General features: G+C 37.9%; 1 protein-coding gene across 1 annotated transcript in view; it reads left to right on the top strand.

The window, feature by feature from the left end:
• The window catches only part of SPMIP4 (sperm microtubule inner protein 4), a 38,640-nt gene extending 12,927 nt beyond the window's left edge, over positions 1–25,713 (top strand). The window contains exons 3-9 of the mRNA XM_039862574.1: positions 5,230–5,301; positions 7,296–7,325; positions 13,243–13,424; positions 14,856–14,944; positions 21,479–21,653; positions 21,912–22,003; positions 24,700–25,713. Of these exons, the coding sequence (XP_039718508.1) occupies positions 5,230–5,301; positions 7,296–7,325; positions 13,243–13,424; positions 14,856–14,944; positions 21,479–21,653; positions 21,912–22,003; positions 24,700–25,518 (1,459 nt within the window). The 3' untranslated portion in view covers positions 25,519–25,713. The remainder of the gene's footprint in view (positions 1–5,229; positions 5,302–7,295; positions 7,326–13,242; positions 13,425–14,855; positions 14,945–21,478; positions 21,654–21,911; positions 22,004–24,699) is intronic.

Genomic DNA, 25,713 nt, shown 5'->3' with positions numbered 1-25,713 from the left:
GAAAAAACATAGCCCAGGAAATGAAAGTAGATTCCCTATAAAAGGACTAAATAAGTATATGAATCTGATAAAAGACCAGATAAGTGGACAACAGAATATTATAAAATGGGAGATCACAGGACTAAGAAAAAAAATAAGAAAACAATGCAAAACAACTCAGAAATCTAGGGGAAAAAAAGAACCAAGAAGAAACAGAATAAATGTGACTGAAAATTGACAGTGGTGTATAAGCACAATAAATCATGGGGAAGGCAGAGGGAAAGGTAAGAATATTAAAGCAATAAAAAATTATGGATATGAAGAACAAGTAAATCATCATAAGGAAAACTGATGTCCCAAATGTACAGAATCTAACAAGTAGAACAGAAAAAGTTGCTCAGAGATACACAAGAAAATTCCCATGAAATTAAGAAAGAGCTAAATCTGAAAATCAAAAGAACATACCATGTAATGGGGGGAAAAAAAAAAAACCCAACTAGAATGGAACTATTGACTTTGAGATCAACCTGGTTTTATTATTGAATTCATAAAGAAAGAGTTCTTTAGACATTCAAGCGGGAAAGGCAAAGCCCTACAAGGAGGAAAAATGAGGCTGACCTCTAGCCTCTACAGCAGTATTCAATGCCAGAAGACGTATCTTTAAAGTTTTGAGGAAAAGGAGATATAAGCCAAAGAGACTGCAGCAAAATTATCAAGCATAAAGGCTAGAGGCGGACATCTGAAGCACGAGGGAATCTGGAGTATGTAGCACCCAATCAGTCCTTCTTTTAAAAAAAAATATCTGAGAACGAAATTTAACAAACCGAAAAATTAATCAAAATAAAGAACTCGAGAACAGAGAAGCTGTGACAAAAGGGCTGATGGTGAACATCGAATCTATCCAACGTGATTTGAAGAAGTATTATGATGGAAACGGGTAAATGTTATAAGCCCTGGCCAAGTACAAATTATGTAAACGACCAAAACGAAGCCATCGGGGAGAGGAAGCGGAAGCGAGTGAAGCAGGGCTCATCTTATCTTTCATGCCTGAGCATCAAAAGGATCAAAAAAATAATGACTCCAACATCCTAAATGTGAAAAACTTTTTTAAAATTTTGCACAGAACTTTTAGAAATGTGTATCTACACAGTGAAGAGATATTTACCTATGGTCAGGAATTCCTTCAGTTTTGCTTTTTCATCTCTTAAATGCTAATAAAATTTAAAATTAATTTTTTTTTTTTTTTTTTTTTAAGAAATGACATGAACTTTGAACCTATTCTTGAGACTTCAGTTCTGGCTAGAGCTGAAGATCTCCCCATTCTCACTTCCTTACAGCTATTTTTTAGAGAGATCTAGAGTCACATTCTGCACTGTGGTATTTGTATACACTTTTTCATAATTATGCAAACTTTTATAATGAGGATGTGCCATCTCTATGCCACACATTGTGCCAAGGGCTTTAGAGACATCATCTCATCTAAATTAAATTGCATTTGCTCTTTTTTAAGTTCATTTTTCCAACAAAGTTACTTTTGTTCTTTTTAAATTAAAATTAAATTTTAATTTCACAAGTTATTCATTTGTACACATTAGGATTTTTAGTTGCAAACAACAGAATCCATTCTGGCCAGTTTAAGAAGAGGCTCTATTCCAGGATATTAGGTTAACTCACAGAACTGTGGAAGGACTGGAGAAACAGGCTAATTGATGAGCTTCCAAGAATAACAGCCTGACTCATCCCCAGCACTGGCCTCGTAGGGGAAACACCTCTGCTCGCCCTGGACACCTCTGCTGCTACCGATTAGCAGTACGAATCGAAACCCCACCTGGAGCCTGTGTCTCAGGCTGCTCACGTTCCAGTCAAAGCCTAGTGCAGATGCAGATAACTGGCAGAACCCAGAGCGCACATTTGCACCCTGGTTCCCAGGGAGGCTGGGAAGTGGATTTTCTGGATTCTACCTGGGGAGGGGGCTGTTCAAAACAAGGAAAACTAGCAAAACGTAGAGAAGGTATTGGAAAGATGTTAGAGAGCCATCAGCGCCAGTCGCTGTCACTGTAAACAACAGCAACAACGATAACGTGCTTTTCTGTTCGACCTGTGGTTCATGGACCAACAGGTCAACATTACCTAGGGGATGGTGAATGCAAAACCTTGGACCCCTGCCCCCCGATTTACTGAAACAGGTTCTGCATTTTAATAAACTCCCTCAGATGATTCTAACATGCAGCAAAGTTTGAGAACTTCTGCTCCAATGTAAGAAAATGCAACACTTGTTCATACAAATGAAAATGTACTCACTTCCCCAAAAGGGGGAGACCCGAGTCTCATCGGTTCCTGCATCCAGCTCCAAATCTAGGATCTCTGGGTGACCTTCACTCTTCTCTAGTTCACTTACGATCTTGTCCTGACAGTGCACGCGGACGCACTTCATAAAGTAAACCATTGCCAACACACCCTATATGAAATAATAAGAAAAAAAAAAGGAGAGGAAAAAATTAGTTAAAATATATAAAAGTATACAGGACACAGCAAGGAAATAAATAGAAGCCGTGACTATAGTTCTCATTTCTGCAGCTGGTCATGAGGCTCTTGATGGTGTTAACTTCCTTCCTCCACTACCTGTTCCACGTTTTCTTGCCCTCAGCCAGTACCTGGTGGGGCAACCCCAAATTTTGTTCCTGAGGCATCTAAGCTTTTAGTGGTTCTGCCTGTTTCAGGCTATGGCACTGGAAGCAGTACCAGGAGGTGTCCAAAGATTCCTTAAGTCCTAGAAATAAATCCTCCTTTCCCCATCACTGTAGCAGCGGTGCTCTTGCCCTTGACATTAAGGATCAATCATCCCAGCCTACATGGTATAGTCTTTTCTTGTCTGTTTTCTCCAGACTCATAAGGAGTCCCAAATTACCACATCATCAGTTCAACTCCCGATTCAAAGGGACCACTGTGGTGTCCTCTGATGGAACCATTTCTCCCCTGACCTCTACCAGCAAAGCCCAAGTGGCTGCGGAGGAAGTAAAATTCTTCTCGAGTGTAATGGGAAGTGTAACAGTGAGAAGCCCCACTCCCACTCCCACTCCCACCCTTTGCTTTTTAGACCATGCATTCTGTCTATGGGGGAAGCTATTTATTGGTCACTGGTTCAGAGTGTGTGCCACACCTCTGGAGGGCAACACTCAGCCATAACTGAATCTTCAACAGGCTATCCCGCAAATATGATAAGACCAGTGAATCCTTATTTCTTTTGTGAAAATTGAGTTCCTTAGTCAAAAGTAATGTTGGTTTAAGATGGCATTCAGGTGAATAAGGCATTCAGTAAGTACATTAATGATGTAATTGGCAGAATAGTGGGAAGGAAAGGAAAATCCACATTTAGAAGTGTCTAGTCCTGTGAGCATAAATCGCCTCTCTCGATGAGCATTTTTGTGATGGAAGGCTCCAGTGTAATCAGCCTCCCACCAGGTGGCTGACTAGTACACGCAGTGATTTTTCTCTGTGAAGTACTTAGGGTTGGTAAATTCTGCTGGCAAACTCAAATATGAGGGAAAGTTCATGTTGCTGACTCTATACATAACTCCTGTCCCTGCCCCATGATAACTTAGTTTATGAAGTCATTAAGCAAGCACTTGGGTGACTGGAGAAAGCCTGACTGGTTCTCTCGATGAGCATTTTTGTGGGGTACAAAGAACCCTCACGCTCTACAGCCTTTCTGAGAGGCTGAGAAAGCAAGTTTTTTTGGAATCTACGTTAGGTAGATGTGATACAGGGTGGGTGTTCAAAAGATTTGGGGCAGCCACGAGAGCTGAGCATGACAATTTATATTAAAACATTACAAGCACCAAGAGTGAAGGCTAATGTACACTATGGACTTTAGGTGATGATGACGTGTCAATGCAGGTGCATCAATGATGATGAATGTACCTCTCTGGTGGGAGGTGTTGATAGTGGGTGTGGCTACACATGTGGGGAGGAGAGGGTACATGGGAAATCTCTCTACCTTCCCTCAACTTTGCTGTGAACCTAAAGCTGCTCTTTCAAAATAAGTCTTTTATTTAAAAAAATCTAAGATGAGGTCGAGTCTGCTTTGAGCACCACCCCACCAAGCCCAGTCTCCTGCCGAGAGAGAACCACTGTTGCCACTTTGGTGTGCCTCCTTTCACACCTTTTGTTATGCATTTACATAATTATACATGCACCCCTTGAAAATATATGGTACTATTTTGTTTATGGAATGGAATCATTTAACATATAGTATTAGGCAACTTGGTTCATTTTTTTCTCTCTGCAATATAGAGACTGTAAATATAGTTCTCTCTCACTCTTGTGTTCCAAAACACGGATGCATCATAGGTTATTTAGCCATTCTCGTAGTATTTTCTTTTTCGCATTAACTATACGTAATGAACATGTTTGTATATGCCTGCTTGAGCTCATACACAAATGTTTCTTAAGGGAAAATCCTAAGTGGAAGTTATGGGTCACAATATATAAATGTTTTTAAGTTTAATATATAGCCCAAATGCTTTACATCGTCATGGTAGTTTCTGAAAGTATCCATTTCCCCATACTTTTAGCCAACGGTATTATGTCATCAAACTGTGTGATTTTTGCCCACCTAATGAGTATAAAGGGTATCCTGGTTATCAGAATGAATTTCTCTGTCTGAGTACTTTTTTCTGTTATGCTTTCTTATGTATAGCCATTTACATTTCCTTTTCTGTTCTTATTCTTTTTCCATTTTTATTGTTTGTCTTTTAGCTACAGGTTCTTATTAGATTTTTATGTTCTGGATATTAATCATCTTTACATATCTTTATTGCAAATATTTCAATCTGTTTTATTTGAGCTTTTTGCTGTCCTATCTTCAAAAGTTTTTCATTTGATACTATCAGATTTCCATTTGGTTTTTGAGTTTTAAAAGAAAAACCTTATTTAAAATGGTTTTCCTACCACCAAGAAAAAAAATATTCTTGTATATTTTCTTCTATATTTTGTTTGTATAGGTTTTTTCTCCAATTCTTTAAATTTTTTTTCAATTCTTTAAATTTTTAATCCAATGAAATATGTTGTTTTCCAACTGGTTAGTGAATTTTTCCAGCATTTGTTGAAAAGTAAATCCTTTTCCACTGATTAAAAATGTTATCTTTCCATATACACATGGTTATATTAGTCTTTTTGTCTTTTCCTATCTCACCATTACACTGTGTTAATTTGAAAAGATGTTCAACCTAATATTTTCTTTCTTTTCAGAAAGCTTCCTTTTGAACAACTCTATTATTTGACGCACAACAAAAAAAGTGACATCTGTGGAAGTGATTCTTTGTAAGTTTGGGGTTTCTTCTCCTTATGTGAGATCAAATAACATTTTTAAGTGGAAATGAGTTATATGAGGAAAAAAAGCTCCAAAATGAGACCTTTTAGAAAAACAAGTGTTCCTTTTTTTCAATAGAGATAATTAGTAATAGAAACAAGACTAAACAAATAACAAAAAATAAAACAAACTAAAAACACACTAATCGTTTGTGGCATTTAAACCAGTAAAGAAAAAAATAGGAATACAGAATAGTAAATGTTTGAGGGGTTCATACAGGTCTCCCTTGTCTATTCCTTGCCTTTGATCTAGTTATTCAATCTAATAAGAATCTGTCGTGTTTCTTAAAAGGTTCATAGAAAATGCCCCAGTGCCCTCAAAATAATCTTATTCAGAATTTTATGAGAAGAGAAGTTCATTATGACAATCTACAAGCAACTCTTAATAAATAAAATTACTTTCTAAGTCTCTTTTTTGGATAAGGAATACTTGTTCATTTATCCTTTGCTTAGAGGAATTATTTTCTAGTAATTAAATTATTTTTCGCTCTTTGATATAATTTGTTGTATATAATACAAAAGCATACTTTTTAATTTTCATATAAAAATAAAACACTGGCAGTACAGAAGTAACAATGAAAATACGACTTATTTGCCTCTATTAGAATTGTTAGGAATCTGTTTATAGGAAAGAAGTTAGTATAGAATTTGGCCACAAGAGGGAGCCAAAAAGACATAAAATTCGTGATTACTAGGCCCTGTTTATACCCTTTGGGATTACTAAACTTTGAAAAGTAGATATATAGAGTGGCAGTGGAATAACAGACCGGTTCAGGTCAAGGAACTGGTGTCTCTGAACATTTTTTCTTTTCATTCATTTCACTTTTAATCTTTGAATGTCTTTTAAAAGCTTCTCTTTTAATTTTTTTCCCCATTTTGAACCAAATCAATTTTAGGCATATACTTATCAATATCATAGCTAAATTTGTCAGATGAGAAAATTTTTAGATGACGATTTAATGTTTCACATATAAGAGCCAATCTAGTAGCTGCAGACCCCTTAGATTCTTTGCCCTTTTCCCAACTCAACTGGAAATATAACTGGAAGACAAGACATGCTTCTTTTTAGTTCCAAGACTACAATGAAGAAAGATATAAACTCTTTATGGTTCATGCGAATTATGTAATATATTATAGACTAATAAAATTATATGACTAATATACCATTTTCTAAAAATTAAAGAGTATACTCAATTTTACTGATCTTTGCTATCGACTGATTAACATTCCGTTCATTTTCATGCCTGAAATATTTCAGAAATATGTGCACAGGCTGAAACTAATTGTTGGAATCCAAGGCAAGTGGATGACAATCTGTCCCTGGTATGGACTTTGTCGCTAGGCTGCAGTATTATTTCTTGGCGTGCACGGCTCGGAATAATTAGTAAATACACAACCTTCAAAGGAACTGATTCGGAAAAGGCATGCCTCTAGGACCTTGTTCAGTTTTGTTCTAGCCTGTCAGCTGGGAGAGATCAGCAATCCTGAGCAAAGGGACAAAGCACACACGGTACTAACATATCTTCCCCAAGCGGGCCACACACAGGTCACTGTAGGTCCTGTAATTGCACCGTATGCATGGTGTCAGGCTGCCTCGGAGCACTCCAGCTACTGCCTGGCTATGAGGGTGAATGTCATCGGAAGGAGTTGGTCCTATTTGCACTGCAAATAAGAAACGTGAAATAGGTGGTGAGTGGGACTGAAGTTAGAATAAGCAGAATGGAAAAAAAATGATCATTGGACAGCTGAGATATGATAACATCATATCTCTGGTGAATTATTCAGTGTTCCAGAAAGTCAATCAAGATATTATAAAGTCAATCCAATCTTAAAGACACCATTTGGAAAATGCATGCATCTTTATTCTTAAGCAAGTTTCTAATAGGAACATAAGCTTTAGAAAGACCTTAATATTAATTAGGATATGTTTCCTATTTTTATTCTAGGATGCCCAAACCACCTAATTCAACAGTAGGGTGAGTATACAACTTATATTTTCTTTCTCTGTTATAATCAAGAAAAAATTTTTTGTCAATCCATAGGTTAGTATGAGGACAAATGAGACGTCATGAAAGGTTTTAACAAGTGGGAGGAGAAGCTGATACAAGGTCAAGGTGACAGTATTACTGATTTCCCTCAATTTTATATGCCCTGGTCACTTTTTTTAAATAAACTTTTAATTTTAGTAGTTTTAGATGTATAGAATTATTGGGAAAATCATGGGGAGAGTTCATCTATAACTTATACTCAGTAGTTTTCCCTACTATTAGCATCTTACATTAATTAGTATGGTACACTTGTCACAATTAATGAGCCAATACCGATGTGCGCTTATTAACTAGTGTCCGCGCTGCCTTAGATTTCCTCAGGTTTTCCCTCATGTCCTTTTTCCGTTCCAGGATCCCATCCAAGGGACCGCATTGCATTTAGTAGTCGTGTCTCCTTCTGTTCCTTTGGCTGTGACTATTTCGCAGGCTTCCTTTTTTTCCATTTCATTTATGACCTAGACAATTTTGAGAATTACCGGTCAGATATCTTGTAGAATGTCCCCCAACTGGGATTTGCCTGGTGTTTTTCTCATGATTAGACTTAGGTACTGCGTTTTAGGGAGGAAGGCCACAGAGGTAAAGCGACAAATTTTTCTTCGCATTCTATCGAGAGTAAATGCTACCAACCTATCACTGTTGATGTTGACCTTGATTACCTAGCTGAGATGGTGTTTATCAGGTTTCCCCACTGTATAATCTTTTTTCCTCCGCTTTCCATACTGTACTCTTTAGAAAGTCAATATGTGCAGCCTACACTGAAGGATCTGGAATTATGCTCCACCTCCTTGCAGACACAATACCTACAGAAATTACTTGGCGTTCTTCTGTATGGGGCTTTGTCAGTTCTTCCTATTTATTTATTTATTTATTTATTTATTTGTCTATTTATTTATTTATTTATTCAATCACATTCATATCAGTAGGGACTCGAGAATATTTATTTTGTACTTTGGTGCTTTAGTAGAAATTCTGTGCTACTTTATTACTCAAATTGACCATGAGGAACTCCTTCAGACGGCTCTTATCACCATATCCCTATCGTTGTGGGTTTTGGTGGTTGGTTTGTGTGTTTGTTTGTATACTTCGTCATTTATTGTTGTGGATTTTATTTTTTTCCTTTTAGCACTTCCTTACTTTCTAGTACTACAAGATGCTCCAGACTCATCTTCTGTATTTCCTATCTTACTCTTAGAATCAGCCATTTCTCTCAGGAGCCCAGTCCCCTCCACTGGAGAATGGTATTAGAAACCAAGATGTAATCACTAGGTGTGCTTGGTGCTCCTAGAGTCACTATCAATCTTAACTGAAAATAAGTCAACAGTTAAATATTGTTTTTCAGTGAAAGCAAAGATCTGTTCAAAAGGCTGTTAAAATTAAAGGTTGTCTGGGGTTTTGCTTTTTAAAAACAACCAGGTAAGCCCTTAGTTCTGACTTTTCAAATTCTCTTCAAAGCAATATGAAAAGTAAAGTCCTTGGTTGGGTTCTTTTTCTCAGATCACCTTTCTGCTCATTGCCTGATAAATTCTACACTCTCATCTACATGGAAGAACTGCGTAACATCTTTTTTTTGGTGTCCTGTGGACACGAGTTTATTATAGGGCGGGTACAAGTTGTAAGTTGAGAGGAGGGAGCAGGGGGATTGGGGCAGCACTGCCAGCCTGAGGCCAAGACAAGAGGCCAGGGGGGCCACAGCCAGTGGTCAACAGGGCAGACTGAGTCTGGAGACAGCCCATGCCTCTAACTGAATGATTTATAGAAAAGAAACCGAATTCTTTTACTTAAATGTGTATGTGGTTAAGTGAGTAATTGATGTTATACCTTTTCTTTATTATTTCTTCTCTATTTAGGGACTCAAGACACAAAATGAAAAGCAATCTCTAAAAATCATTTAGTATAACAAGAACAAAATTATTTGCTACTTACTCTTAATTTAAGGAAATAAATATACATTCTGGTAATTTAATACAGTTGTACTCAAAACTGGAATGGGGTACAACCTGAAAATTTAGTTAAAGGTATAATTTTGCAACTTTCTTTAACTAACAAAAATAACCTTTGCGATATTATTGAATGAAATCTCGTAATATATAGACTCAAGACACAGAGAGTCCATAGCTTTCAGGTCTTAGAGTAAGCCACATTTTCCTAAATCATTACCAGATATAACTTAATACATTTTCTAGGAAATATACATTTCTACAGTCCAAGGGAAAAAAATTTCTGCCTTAATCCCAGCGATCAGAATTAACTGAGGCATCTCACTGCCTTCCTAACTCCCACCTTTGACCCTTTCTTCACGAAGTCAAAATCCTAGCCACAGACAAAACCAGAGGATTCCAAGAACTATATATACTATATATATATATATATATATATATAGAGTATATATATATATATATATATAGTGTGTGTATATATATATATATATGTAGTTGGCAAATTTACCTCCTGTCAAGGACACCAGTCCCCAGGAAGAAATAGTGTATGGGATTCTCGCAGTTCTTTTTTTGTGATTTAACATGCTCTTGGCCTTTAGAACTTTCTGAATTAACAAATTAATCTGTACTTTCCGGTCATGTCTCTGATGAAAACAAGGTAGGATGAAAACAAACGTAATGGCCTTCATTTAAGGCGTCCTTACCAATATCGAATTTGTAGAATATGGGGCCGCTTTGCCTTGGCCTCTGTCCTTGTGCTAAATGCACATTAGTGTTTAGCTTGTTAAATGATTCTCTGATAAAGAACGTAGATAAAGCAGTTAGCACAAGGCCTTGTGCGGGAGTTATTAAGTGTGTTAACCAAATTTAAAAGCGATGCCCTCTCAGTGTAATTCCTGCTCAGGCCGCAGCTACAATGTCTGAGGACCTCCTAGATGACCTGCTGAGACACTGTCCCCAGAGGGGACAGGCGTGACCATTCTGCGAAACATTCATACTACATTTCCTTAAACTGCACCAAGTCCATGGGAAATGGTATCAGAAGTCCAAAAATTAATCCCACTGATTCCATATTCCACCGATTCTTGCATCCTAGCTCAACCTGGCACAGACCAAGAAGAACCCAAGAGAATCAAAATGAATTTTCTACCCAGAAAAGTTAATTAGCACATATTAAGACAACCATTACACTCAAGTTACTTCATGAACCATTCTTTCTAGTATGTTTTGTGACTGTCTAATGGCTATTGGACAATATTTGAACTTCAGCCTTTCTCATTTCGTTCCCCACTGTCCCCAGGACCCCTTTCTTATCCAGGTCCCCTGTTATTGCCTACTCTACTTGAAGGAGAATGAGGCAAGCCCCTAAGGTTTTGAATGTTCGAGAACCTCCCTCCGAACATGGGCTTTTTATTAGACCACAGTAAACTCATCCTTTCCTGACGTGAATAAATTGGACATGACACAAATGTGTTCATTCCTGCTTCATTCACACAGACAGTGCGCCCAAACTACAAATACTTATTTTCAGGTAGATTTGTAAGGGGAAATTAATTCAAGGGGGATAGTTTCCTATAGAACCCATTGAATTGGATACTGGAAATATTTATTTAGAATAAATGATAATCATGGTATAATATATACAATGAAGTGCAGTCAGTATTACTTCATTGAAAGAGCAGTTACTACACTAGTTTTCATGACTCCGAGGGGCATCACTCAGGTGGAATTCAGAAGTGCCCTGATTCTGTTCTCATGTCTTCATTGGAGCTGAACTCCTTGTGTCCTGTACCAAGGTGTATAGGAGTTGATGTGGCACTCTTTAAGCAAAGCAAAGAAAATGGAAAAGCGTTTAGTGATTAGCAATAAAATAATGCCATACTCAATTCTAAAATTGTTCAAATGAGAGAGTTTGTGATAAGGATGAGAAAACTGAATCACTTTACACAAAAATAAAAAGAACTGACTGGCCTCATAAATAACTTTTACTTGGGATCCAGACTTTTTCTCTTACAACCCGAACTTAACTTCTTGTGGTATCTATAAGAGATCAGGCACTTGCTAAGAATCTCAACCTGCTAGGTATTTCAGCGAGCCCACTGAGGTGCCAGGTCTGCCAGGCTCAGGAGAGATTTGCATCAGCAGCTGAGTAAGGGGAGGAGCCTGAATCTGGGGCGAGGCCACCACGGCTTGTTAGATGACACACTGAGATCTGGGTTTGATATCGAGGCTTCATTATATAACTTACAATACCTTAATAAATTTGCCATTTTAGCTGTTGTTCTATGAAGCTATTTCTTTCTGATACCTTGATTTTAATTCTGCTGCAAATATATGGCAAAACCAACCAAAAATGCTTGGATTTGAAAAATACCAAGTGATGGAAAGGGAATGACACTTAAATGTTTCTTATAGAAATCGTTCTCATTATTTCAAAATTGTGCCATCCATAGTGACTTACAGAAGCTATGATATAAACTCTGCTGATAACTAAGAAAATAGGGAAGGGAAAATGCTATAGTAAGACCCTCACGCCAACATTCATGACATAACCTGATAAATATAACATTAAATAGCTTTCCCAAAACTTCTGTGGGTTACAACTGTTAGCACTATAAATGTAGTCAATCTTTTCAACTCTTTGTTGGGCTGTTCTCCTCTAAGAACCCAGAGCACCCATACTCCTGGCACATGTTTACTTCTAACTGCTTGAGTGTGCTCTACTGGAGGTCTGAGTCATCTCTGGTTACATCAGCTGAAAAAAAAAAAAAAAAAAAAACAGAAATTTACTGTCTCTTAGTTCTGGCGACTACATGTCTGAGATCATGGTTTCAGCAGAGTTGGTTCCTTCTGAGAGCTATGAGAATCTGTTTCATGACTCTCTCCCGACTCTTGTCAGTTTGACAATCTTCGGTGTTACTTGGCTAGTACACGTGTCACCCTGATCTGCCTTCATCTTCATGTGGCATTCTCCCTGAGTGCATGTCTGTGTCCAGATTTCCCTTTGTTGTAAAGATAGCAGTCATATTGGATTAAGGGCCCACCCTACTCCAGTATAACCTCATCTTAACTAATTACATCTCCAATAACCCTATTTCCAAAAAGAAATAAAATACTGCATGTTAGAACTTCAACATACAAATTTTGAGGGGACATAATTCAACCACTAAGACCAGTCTTGCCTTTCCTTACTTTATTTTCTAATTATATATAACATTTCTCTATTCCATGTACTTCCTAATCTCAATTTTCTTCTAATTTAGATAGCTCTCACAGTTTATTTTAAACTTCTGCTAGTTCTTCAAATGATAGGAAAAGTATGACCCTGTGGACTTTTATCTTGTTGGGGTTCTTTCAGTGTACTAGCTATTTTTGGCTTTATGATCTCTAAACAGTACTGTGTACATAAACAAGCAGTATATTTTGTTGATTGAATGCTTAAAGAAACAGATGGCATGGGTCGGAAGTTCCCAATCCAAGTCGGTTAGAGATCACTTTGCACACTGAAGCTGAATGTCCAAAACAATTCCTTAAAGTACTCAGGTCCTCTTAAAACAAGAAGCAGGAAACTGAAAGCAACTAGAAATTCTAAGAACTGCAAAATGTATGTATCTTCTGCTTCATTCTTTTATCAGTTGTGAAAGTTATTCACTGATAAAGAATGCAGTATCATTTATTTTTTAAATTAAATCTATTTTTGATTTGTCTAGCAGGATTAAGAAAATGTCATGTGTTTTATGATGTATATTCCACAAGAATGCTAACTCCATGAGTACAGGGCCTTAACTCACTGTCCTATCTCCAAGAGTTAGAACAGTACTTGTCACAAAGAAGGATCCCAATAAGTATTTGATAATTTCTTTATTGTGCTTCCTCTATTCTGTTTTGTTTGCTCAACTAAATCTCAGCGAGATCTTCTCCCCGTATCCGATCGAACACCCCTACCACACACACATCTCTCGTGGTGCCATGTTCCCGACCTTCACATCACCTAAGGACCTCTACACTGGCATCAAAGCCCGAAGCCAACAGCCATTTCCTCCCACTGTGCCAACGAAGGCGTACGATACAACGGTTTTGAAGACGAGAGGTAAAACAGGATTTTAAATCAGAATAGTATTAATTCTTCTTGTGCAAAGGACTCAAGTCATAGAAGTGTGACCTGTTAGGAAAGTTGTTCTCAACTGTGGCTGCACTTTAGACGCAGCTGACCTCACCACAGACCAATTAGATCAGATTATTTGCAGATGCTCTTTTCTTCTTTATACAGAGGGTCCCATGGTAGAATCAGAAACCAAACATTGTAGAATTGGTTGTTTTTATTCTACTTGTTATTTTCTGTTTCTATTTCCTTCCCGCTCTCTCCTATGGTTTAGCTTTTAAAAATTCCACCGCAGCTTATACGATCAGCACAGGGGACAATGGCTGGTTCCGAGCACCAGAGTCTGGACATGGATGTAGCGGTTGTGATGACAGTGAAAGATCCTCACTGAAATAAGACTCGGAAAGTAATGGAAGCAGTTTGTTCAGGTCCTCTTAACACTCTGGAGCATTTTCTCACAGATGCAAACATTGGGGTCTTCTCAGATGTGTTTTATTACAGAAGATGGTAGGCCCTTACACTAGTCATCTCAAAACAGAGAATCCTATGGAGAAAGACTGAAGGTGACTGAAGGTGACAGAAAAGGCACAGGGGAGGCAGAGAGAGATATTTGCTGAATGAATTCAGGCTGTGAGGTTAGACCCAAGCACTGTCTTATAACGCAGGTTCTCTGTACATGAATAGTTGAACCCAAGTGTAAGAACAGAATACTGCCACCAGCACTATGAGCCTCGCCACCTTATGAGAGCAGCATGTTGACAGGGCTACAGCGGCATGTTTCAGAGCATGCGCATGAGGTCAGACTGCGTGGGTAGAATTCTGGCTCTGCCACTTACTCACTACAGACCACGGGAAAGTATCTTCATTTCTCTGTCTCCACTTCCCAATCCATAAAATAGGAATATTACTGCCTACTTCACAGATGACAGAGATGTGTTAGCAGTTACTATTTTTACTACTCTGCTGCCATATAATGATTCCAGTATGTAGGCAGCATGTCGAACTTTTCTATTACCTCTCAGTCCAGTCAGCGCTAACAACAGGTAGTCAAAGTTGTATAAAATACATGCATCTACAGCATCTACAGGTAGGTACCCATACATGCATATGTGTGTATGTACCTATCATTTAGTGTCCAGCGCTATGCCTAGTTATATTGGGGAAGCTGGGGGTGGGGGGCGGGCACTGTGCTCCTGCTGCTATGAGCACTGGGGTTAGAGTCATCCTCACTCTCTGTGGCCCACACGCTGCTCATTAAGGGGGCAAGAAGTCAAACCAAGCTATAACTGCACAGCTAAAATGTGCACCTGCATCCCTCTCCACCTCATGTTATTTCTATTTATTGTACCCATAAATCCCATTAATTAGAAGGCTGTTCTTGTACATTCAGGATAACAGTGCTTTTCTTGAAAATTTCAGGTAATCCTTACAGATATGAACTAATTGATATTCCCATGGATTCAAAGAAGAAAGGCTTGGTTTGGCCAGGTCAGAGTGTATATTATGACGTAAGTATCTTCTTAAATGTGCATTTAAAACAAAGTAAAAAATGTTTTTACTCTATACATTTATAAAAATCCAACAGGTACTGCTTTTACATTCTATCTGGGTGAAAACTTTAAGATTTTGACTATGATTCACATTTTTTTGTTGTTTTCTTAGCCGATTTCATATCCTTTTGGCAATTTATAACATTTCCACAGTTACAGAAAAAAGGTTCCTCCCAAAAGGTGGAGGAGAATTGTACTTCACTCACTGTATGTCCCCAACTCTATTCCTGTGATTCTTAATATATCAAATAAATCCACATATGCATAGAGCAAATGGGACATTTTCAGAAAGATCTGCAATTTATTGTCCCAAACTTGCATAGGATCAAAAATAAAATACAACAATAGCTACTGTTTATGAGAAACTGATACACACTAACCACTTTAGACACAGTATGTCATTTAGCCCTTACAATATGCTCATATGGTTAGTATCACCATCCCTGTTTTATAGAGGAGGAAACTGAGGCTCAGAAGTCAGGCTCGTGAGACTGACTTAACCTCTGCTCTTAACATCCATACCATGATTCCACATGGATAAAAAGAGAAAATTTTAAGTCATGAAGGAAAATATCTAGAAATTTGAAAATAATAATTGCTAACATTCATTGGCCATCGAGTTTGTGAGAGGCAGTGCCAAGTATTTTCCTTGGCATCGAACAATCTACGAGGTAGACAATATGTGATTATGGAGTGCTGGAAGCATTTAAATTTTACTTGCAAAGGCCATTGTGGCAGGCCAGTGTGGTCACTGCATTGTCCCACAGTCATGTATGAAGTAAGTGGTTTCCTATTTGTTTTCTGTAAAGTTATACATCAAGAAAAAATCTTTAAAAATCATCTATTTTACTGGATCTCTTTGATTCTTTCGAGCAAAATCTATATCCAAGCAACCCAGAAATATAAGAAGTGATTCTAGAGACCATTTTATCATTACATGTTCTGACAGCCAAAGTCTCCAGCTCTGAACTTTTGGTTCTTCTTTCAATTTCCTTCATTTCTACCTGTTCATTAAAATGCTCCTTTCTCCACATCACACCCCTTTGCAACAACCTTGACTAGCTCCCTTTTACCTACGTGCAAACCTCAGTGCTCTACCTGAGCTACAAAGACCATTCGGGATCTGGCCTTTCTCTATCCCTAGAGCCGGCTCCACTCGCCAGTCTTCCAACAGGTTCACGGCCGTTTCCCGTTCCTGGAATGCCCTCCTTTCATGCCCCCTCTGCTCGCCTAAAACTTGCTTACTCTTCAAGGCTCTCAGCTCAACTGCCATTGTTTCTGCTGTATAACAGAAAGAGAACCAACTCAAGAGACCCATGTTCCAGTTAGTCATCTATCTGCCATCGTTTCTAAATGATATTAGACATACTTCCTCTTCTCTGAGCTTTAATTAATAAAATATATCAGTATAATTTCAGTAAAATCTGTCCTACAAACTTCACAGGATATGAGAAGCACATTAAAGATATGGAAGCACTTTGAAAAAGTGTTGTAATTTATAAAGCAATTTTGTAAAAGTAATATTATTATTACTCTAACAAGTGATTTCTCCCTCTTCTATAACACTTACTAAAAATAATTTTTCACATGTATTTTATATCTTGTCAACTAAATTACAAGCTCTTTAAAAATACGTTATAATATATTCCCTCACAGCACTTTGTGCATAAATATTTTTGACTGATTTATTTGACTCTTCTTGTAATGATTAATCTCCACTTCCTTAATCTGTTCTAACCAATCTTAATTTTCAGACTTTCATTCTTCTGGCTCATCCCCAAACTTAATAAAACTTTACACTTCCCTGGACAAAGAAATAAAAATAAAGTTGATATCCAGGTTTATGGGACAACCAGAGATTCATCTTTCTTTTTTTCCTTTAGGATATACCCTGTCCTTGTCCTCCCCTGCCTTTCACCACTTAATTGGAGGAAGTAGTCAAAGAGTCTTCAACTTTATCTGCAATGTTCTCTTTTTGCTAAAGGAGAATACTTTTTATAGTATCTGCCTTTCCTCTTGCTCGAGGAGTGGTTCTCAACCTTGGCTGCACATCAGAATCACCTGGGATGGCTTTTACAAATTCCCATTCCCAGGCTATGCCCCACCCACCACAACTGATTACATAACTGTATTACTCATTCTCTGAGGGTGAATCTCATAGCAAGAAATGCTTTGTTCAAGAACTTATAACTTGTTTTATGGGCTAATTGTCTTCTCTCTCCTCCTACTCTACCCTATGCCCAGTGGAAGAGGAAGTGACACCAATAACTTGAGAAGTAGTTCCGAACATGTGTCTCCTAGTTGTAAAAGAGAAAACTCCAGGAGCCATATTTTAGTTATTTCTCATCCAAGCCAATAAGAAAATATGTATAAGATACTGGTAAAGAGTGTGAATTTTAAAGTGGCTCTAAAACTTATCAGCTGTATGACTCTGGGTAATGTTTAACCCTCTGATACTTGTTTCCTCCTAGATAAAACAAGAATAATAATAAAATCTACTTGATAAGGTTGTTTTGAGAATGAAATGCATGCAAAAGCATTCAGCACCATATTAGCACATAGTAAGCTCATAAGAAATGTTAGCTGTTGTCAGTATTATTGCAATAATTATAACTATTTTAAGTGCTGGGGCTTAATTCTGACAGAGTACTTTAAATGCCACTTTGCCCTCAACCTTTTACATTACATGTATATGAAGCTTGTGCCTTTGAGAATCACAGAAATCTAGGTACCTCTTTCCCACCCAGACCCTAGTGCTGCCCAACCCTTCTGTCTGGTTGGCCTGGCCCAGTTTTCCCCACCGTAGTAACTAATGATTGTTGCACTTGTCGCTCTAGCCAGCACCTCTCCTGCTACCATTCTCTTCCCTTAGCGATTTCTTCTCACTGGTCATTCCCATCCATTACCAAGCCAATCAGAACATTCCTTTTATAGCCAACAAACAGGTTATAATATTTGACTCTTTGGGTCTGTTTATACCATTACTTGCTCAAGTGGTCAAAGACTCTTGTCCTTTCTATTTTTCAAAAACTCAAGCATCTTAGTCTTTGCCATGCAAAAATACTCTTTAGGATGAAATCTACCTTGTAATCACCCATTGAGTAAGATCAGATATAATCACAGAGGTCAAGTGCCATAAACCTCCCCAATCTTGGACTATTTGAAATATTTTAACAAACCATTTTCAAAACCTAACTGAGCCGACTACCCAATTTCCATAACTCTAAATACTCGGAAGACCTTTGGCCTCCCTTGGAAAGAGCAGCACTCGTGATCACCCTTATAAAGGGATGCAGTTTTCCTTCTTGAAGCATTGGCCATCTTTCCAATCTAAGGTGCCCATCCACCTCCTGCAGATACATTCATAGTCCTAGGACAGTTCTGTCTCTCCAGAATGGCACCCATAATCCATACTCATCCTCAAAGAACCATAATGAATGTGGCAAGCATGCAGACACCTCCTTTAGAAATGTGTCATCTTATCAAATAACAGGTTATCCACAGCACCCCTCTCCATCACCACCACCACCACGAGCCGCACCATCCCCCCCTGCACACTCCCGGCAACATCCAGATGGGAAACTGGAAGATTCTCTCTTCCCTACCGCGTATGCTCTCTATTTACTGTCTTTCACCCTCCACGTTTCCTGCATCATGTCTCAGGTAGCCCTTTCCTCCTGTTGTGCATCTTCTGTCTTCGACTCTCCCTTTCGAAGTGCTTGCGCGAGCTTTCTCTCTCCCTTCCTCTCTCGCTCCTTCTCGCTGTATGTATGTAGAAATACGTTTCATATGTAAATGAACAAAGTTCCTCATTGTAACTTCTTAATGTAAAAAGGGTGCTGGCACAATCAAATGCAATATGATCCAATGAAGAACCAGTGGCCTTAATGCTAAAGTCTCTCCAAAGGATGAAGTGGTTTCCACGATAAACACTTCCTTGTTCCCCTATTAAACCTGGTTAAGCCCCATCATTCAAGAGTAAAACAAAACAAACAAACAAACAAACAAACTATAATTTTTTTGTTTTACTTAATGTGCTGCAACAGTATTAATTTCTGTTATTTAATGACAATTTGTGAAGATTTTCATGCCCAGCACAGGGCCCTTAGAACTTTGCACATAGTTTTGCATGTAATAAACATTCGGTGAAAGTTTTTTCAATAACTTATGAGTTACACAGATTTCATGGGCTATGTTGGAAATATAACTACAACTTATATAGTACTATTCCTCTGAGAATGGACTCCAAATTCAAAACACCTAACATCACTCCACTGTAGACTAGAATGTCTGTCTAACATCTCAGGAACTAGAATTCTTCTTCCTGCCTTGTACTTACTGTCCTCATCAGATGCAAAGTTTACCCTGTGAATGGTATATTTCACAAATAAACACCTGTGGAGTGAATGATCACCACCAGACTCTCTCCATGATCCTCTGAGAATAACTTCACTTTAACATACTGAAAATTGGCCAGCTTTCTACTCCCAGATATTTCCCGACTCTTTAAACTCTTCCCAAGGCACCATAGTCTACAGTAAAATTTCACACTCCCAATTTCCTTCCTCTGTGCCCTTGAATGCATTTCACCAGATCACTACTGTTAGTTTAAACCAGAGACACAAGGTTAATGTGGCCCCTCGGAACAAAATTTTTTAAAGTCCTTATTTTTAAATAAGCTGGCCTTACAAATCATAATAAAGGAGAATAAAGAGAGCTTTCTTTAGCCCTGAATAAGCAAACCACAGATTTGTTAAAGATTTAAAGGTGAGGTTATTTAATACTTCTTGAGGCAGATTTTTACCAAGTGCCTTTTACCATGACTACCCTACATACGTAAACTGGGGATCACTCCAACCACACAGGGTTGCTGCGAGCAGCATCACTCTTAGGCTCAGGAACTTTAAAGGGTCCCATGCTTTAGAGGCTGTGCCCCTCCCTAAGGGGCAGGGAGTTTGTGGGGGCAAGAGGGTATGTTCATATGCAACCCACGCTCCATGGTCTCCACCCCAGACTGACATTGGACTGCAGAATTCTCTGACAAAACGACTCAGAACCCTGTTCCAGAGCCTTCACAGGGTTGCATCCTCAGGCCCATTCTCCCGGGGTTGACAGTGCTGCCAAGCTAGTACATATCTCTAGGCCAAAGCGGTGGCCAAACGATGGCTTTTTGCTGGAAGTGGAGAGAAGAGGTAGATGAGGTTGAATCTGAGGGCTAGGGTACCCCCAGGTATTCAAGGTACCTCATAGTTTGTAATGGAACTGGGGGTAGGAAGAAAGCAGTCGGGATGGTGAGGTGAGGGGCCAGCAGCCGGCTCTTCCTGAACTACTAGGTCCCAGTGCGATGTCTAAGAAGTCTAAATTTGAACCTAATCTTCAGGTTGTTATGAAGGTATTTTGTCAAGGTAGGAGAATGGAACATATTTTACTTATTTAAGTTTATTTGCTTGACTTATAAATTAAACTATTCAGACTAATGGCGTGTGGGCTCCCATTTGTACTCTAGCTCTAGGGCTGGCAAATGTTAAGGATGGGCCTGGCTGTGAGGGCAAGAAGTGCATAGGGTTCGAGAAAGGTGAATTCCACACTCTCACCACCATCCATACCCCTGCTCTTGCTGTTCCTTTGGCCTCCACATCTCTGCATGTCACTCAAGGCCTACTTTCTGTGGTATGACATAACACGGGTTCTTGTCTCCTCCCCCTCTCTGCTCTCAGCCCCACTCCCTATCGGCTAGAATCAATCCCTCCCTCCTCGGAACTTGCACATAATTTTGTCTTAACCTCTTTTATAACAAAGAGTGACTTTTCATCTTATAGTAACCATTTGTGTTCATTCCTTATCTAGCCAATTCACTCCTGGATAGCAAGATTTGTTTCTGAACTATCTTTGTTTCCTGCCACTACATATAGGTGCTCAGTAAATAATTTACTGAACATCACCAATCTGAAAAAAGGTGGATTTCTAAGTAACCAAAAAGACTACAATGAAACTCATTCATGCATTCACTATTATTACCTCTTTTGAAAATACAAAATAAAACTCCATAGTAAGTAGTTAAGTCTATGGAACAAAAAAAAAAATTTATTTGAATTGCAGTGACTTAACTTTCATCACATGCATAAAAGATATCGAATGGTATCATTCCGGGCAAGCACGGAGAAGTGGGAGGCACACACTTCTGGTTAGACTTAGCCAACGGAGCACCTCTAAAACTTCACTGGAGGCCAAGTGCTTCCAGGAACACCTCTCCAATGTACGTCATCACAGTGCCTGCAAGAGCAAGACTTTTAGAAAAGACCTCCTTTGATAAAATATTGTTTAACTCTAAATATGGTTACAGTTGCAGAATATTAGTAATTAATGAATTAAAAAATAGAATCTGACTTCAGCCTGGAATTTCCTTTGTCCCCATGCTTGGTGAGATAGTGAATCAGCCCTTATTATATGAGATGACATTAAGAGCCATCATCTTTTATGTTCCTATTCTAGTTTCCTAAATGTGTTGGGAAAAACAAGCCAATATTCTACCCAAAACCTCCTAAAACCTTCGCTCCTAACCCTTCTTTAAATCCATGGGATCCTATTAACTCTCTAAAAGAAGCCAATATACAAAGAAATCTCGAGAGGTCCCACTGGATCACTTCATACACTCATGATTTTACAGGTATGAGTTTACTTTACTACAAGTAAAAAGAAATTAGATATTTGATGAGTGCTGTCACAAGCTTTCATCTTATGATATTTTTCCCTGTTTCTTATTGAAGTACTAATAGCAATTAAGATGGGTGGTAAGTTTCTCTTAGTGGGTAACTGGGAGATAAAGTTGGGTATCATTTTGTTGGTTCTAATTATATTACAAAGTTTTTCATTTATGTGCCATTCTTCATTTAACAAAATTATAAGATATGATGTTTTCATTAAGGTCTGGGGCCCATGAACCCCCTTGAACTGGATGATTACCATGAAAAGGAGTTAGCAGACTTAACTGCACAGATAGGATTTGATCCAGAGCCCGTAAGTGATTGCAGTCGACTCTCACTTATTTGGGGGGAAAGTATCTAGGTGTTGGGCTTTTCTTGCTTTGCCCACTGCTTATCTGCTTCATGAGTATTGGTGACCAAGCTATAAAAGGGAAAATTTAACTCATTTTAGAAGTTATGTGAATGGATTTGTACTGGTTTGAATACTTTTCTCCACTATTTTGAAAAACAATCAAGGTTTCTTTTTCTCTTCACAATACAGTTGGATTTTTTTAAACAGATTTTATACTGTTACTGTTGCTTAAATTTACAAAGGGAATGGTTTACAAAAGTTTACCTAGTAATTTAATGAGAGTCTTAAATTCTGTGAATCTGTATATTTGTATATCTTGTACATTATCACTGCTTTTAAAGAAATAAAGGCTTTCTGATATCCACAATAATTGAGAATTGGCTGAATTACAATCAAAAGCCAATAAATGCTCTGTAAAAATCAATAGAGAGTTCTTAATTGATTATCTGAAATGGCCTGATAGAATGATCAAGCCCTTTACTGATAAAAACTATAATTTATTAGTAGCTTATATAAATGAAATAAAATGACCGAATAGTATTTGTTTATTGTTTTATTTGGGACCTAAATTTTATCCTCTATATCTACAAAGTTTTGAAAACAAAATTAGTATTTTCTAAGATGTAAATTGTGGAAAGATACATAAAAAACAACTAAGCTATTTCAACATGAACTCTTTTTAGACTGAACACATGTATTTTATATTAGCTTCAGTAATTCCCAAAGCGATATAAAATCAGAACATCGGAAGTAGTTCCATAAACTGCTTTATCATTCACTGAAGGGTTTTTAATTTTATTTTTCACTTGCAACAAGCATTCTCTAAGGCTAGAAAAGACGATATGTATATGCTGACATTGTCGGGTGTGTTCAGCAACCGTCCAGATGTCCACAGATTTGACTCAGCAGGGTCCAGCTCCTCGGGAAGCAGCTTGATCATTTTCATAAAGAAAACATGTACAGTTATACAAAGGATGCTTGTATGCAAAATTATTTTGCAAGTAAATAAACACTTTAATTTTTATTAGTAACAAAATAAAATATGGCTAAAATAGTTGGAAGTTTAAAAGAAAGTTTTATTGAATCTTACTGGTTTCTTACTAAAGCAAAAATAAATGACTCTGGAAAGGTATATGTTAGTGGTAATATGTATATGAAATATTTGGTTGTAGTAGAATAAAATAAAGGTACAAAAACCACTTGTCGCATAAAGGGATACTGTCAAAGTAGGATATGATACACCCTATATTTTTTGTTTATGACAAATTTAACAAAGCATTTCAAAGAGCTGGGGTTTTTTTCTTTTTTTCATAGAACCTACTCAAACCTGGGTAGTAAAAGGCTGTAACGGATTAGTTAATAACAATATGGAAATTCCTCCAGCTGTGAACAAAGTAGGTTCCAAAAGGCCGTTCCTAAGTTCACTTTGTTTTTTAAGTCTGAACTACTGTTACTTTCTCACCAGTCACATTTTTTATTATCTCCACTACCTATTCCATCATCATCATACATCTTTTCTTTTTTTAGTTTTTTTCTTCAAGGTATTATAAAAAATTTCAAACACGCAGCAAAGTTTAAATAATTTTATAGTTAACATGCATATGCCATCACCTAGATTCTACCATTAGCATATTACTATACTTATTACATAATCCATCTTTCCATCCCTCCAACCATCCATCAGTACACATTTTTTATGCATTTCAGAATGAATTAAACACATTTGTATATTTCACCCCCCTAAACATTCAGCATGCTTATCATTAACCAGAGTTCAATTTGTTTGCAGTTTCTTCTTTTAAAGTAAATATACATTCAATGAAATTGCACAAATATTAAGTGTACATTCAATGAGTTTGACAAATACACACACCTTTGTAACCCAAACTCCTATCAATAATATTGAAAATTAGCATCATCCCAGAGAGTTCCCTTATGATCCTCCTAAGTCAACTCCTCCCTTCTTCCTCCTGCCCCCACGGACACATACCTATCAATAACCCTTCAAATACACTTAGCACTTTTGCAGCTACAGACATGACTAGTTCACAATAATTAGAAAAACATCTCAAAAAACAAGCATAGAAATGGCAGTGTTTCTCCAAGCATAGCACATCAGTAGCCTCAGCATCACCTGAGATGCGTGGTCAAAAAAGCATTTTCTGAGCCCCACTGCAGACCTTCTGAATCACAGTCTCAGAGGATCAAGTTCAGGAATCTCAGCTCATCCTGATTCAGCCAAGGTTTGAGAACCCTTGCCTTGGCCTACTAAAGAAAGCTTTGGCTGAGATTTACATAACTGCACATAACTGTTATCATCTATTAGTGATAGGCAGAAGTTTGTTCCGGTCATTCTTTTCTATCCTTGAGAGTTTGAAAGCAAAGGGTTCCTATATAGAGAAATCTCTCTATAGCCAAGTAAAAATATGTCCTTTTCGTATTAGCAAAAATTGGTAGAGAAGGAAAATGTGTTTATTAAGGATCCCAATTTTAATGTCTTTAAACATAAAAGAACAGTGGACTGTGTTTTCCTACACCCATCCTGTGTCCAAACCGTGAAAATGGGTGTGACTTTTGACCTGCCATTTGTGGCAATATCCTCACAATGCCAGGTTTATTAATTTATCAATTTTCTCCTTTTTATTCCACCACTACAGCAAGAAAAATTCCACTCTGTCTTTAAACCCTCCAGACCCTTTGAAGGACGAATCGCCCGACTGATTCAGAATCGACGTCCTCTGGAGGCTACTATCCAGCAAAGACCGCCTTCATGTCCAGATTGTACCCCTAGAGTTTTGTGTAATTTTCATACCTTTGTACCCAGTTCTACAGAAATGATGGCACTTAACGATAACACACCAGCGGATATAACCCGTAAATGCCAGGAAATCGAAGACAAGATTAAGGAAGAACAAAGCTTATTATCTACCTATGCACACTCACCTTGTTATCCAACTAAAGATCTGACTAACATTTATGACATAAAACCATTTCCAAAAATTACAGATACTAAAAAAACAGAAGATTTGTACTGGAGACAGTTATCATTAAAACCCCAACCTACACCTTACTGCAACCCAAGCAATTACATTCGATATGAACATTTTAAATCTGCCTTACATGACCAGTATGCTACGTGTCAAACCCCTGGTAGCCTTAGTAAGCCTAGTATTTTACAAAATAAATCAGACTTAGATTTCAATCTAGAACGTCTTTTAAGTAAGCCAGAAGAACATATGAACTTGAACACTGAAAACGATGAAGAAACAAAATCTCTCCTGGGTTGGATTCCTACCGCTGGAGTGGCCAAGCCTCAAACTGACCTCCTGGAGCTTAAGAACTCTTTTTCAAAAACTGGTACACAAAAACGTTTCCATAAATCAATTCTAGAAGACCACAAAGACCTCAGGGATAAGGGGCATTCAGGAATGAAACACCAATTCTTTGGCCATAATTCCTATTATTTCTATAATTGAGATGGTCATCCTTCCCCTCAAAACCCAGCCTCTTACAAGAAAAGAAAAAAAATATTACACACTTCTTCCTTGTTGCTAGACTCTGTTTTGTAAAGGAGCCACAATGACCTTAATTTAAGTTAGAATTTAAGTCAGAATCTGGTCAGAGGAACCCAGAAACGGTGATGTTCTGACTTCTTGAGAAGTTTTAACAGT

The sequence above is a fragment of the Pteropus medius genome, unplaced genomic scaffold, assembly GCF_902729225.1.
Source record: "Pteropus medius unplaced genomic scaffold, Ma_sr-lr_union100, whole genome shotgun sequence".
NCBI classification, from domain to species: Eukaryota; Metazoa; Chordata; class Mammalia; order Chiroptera; family Pteropodidae; genus Pteropus; species Pteropus medius.
The sequence above is the reverse complement of the archived record's forward strand: the minus strand, read 5'-3'. Positions and strand labels throughout refer to the sequence as shown.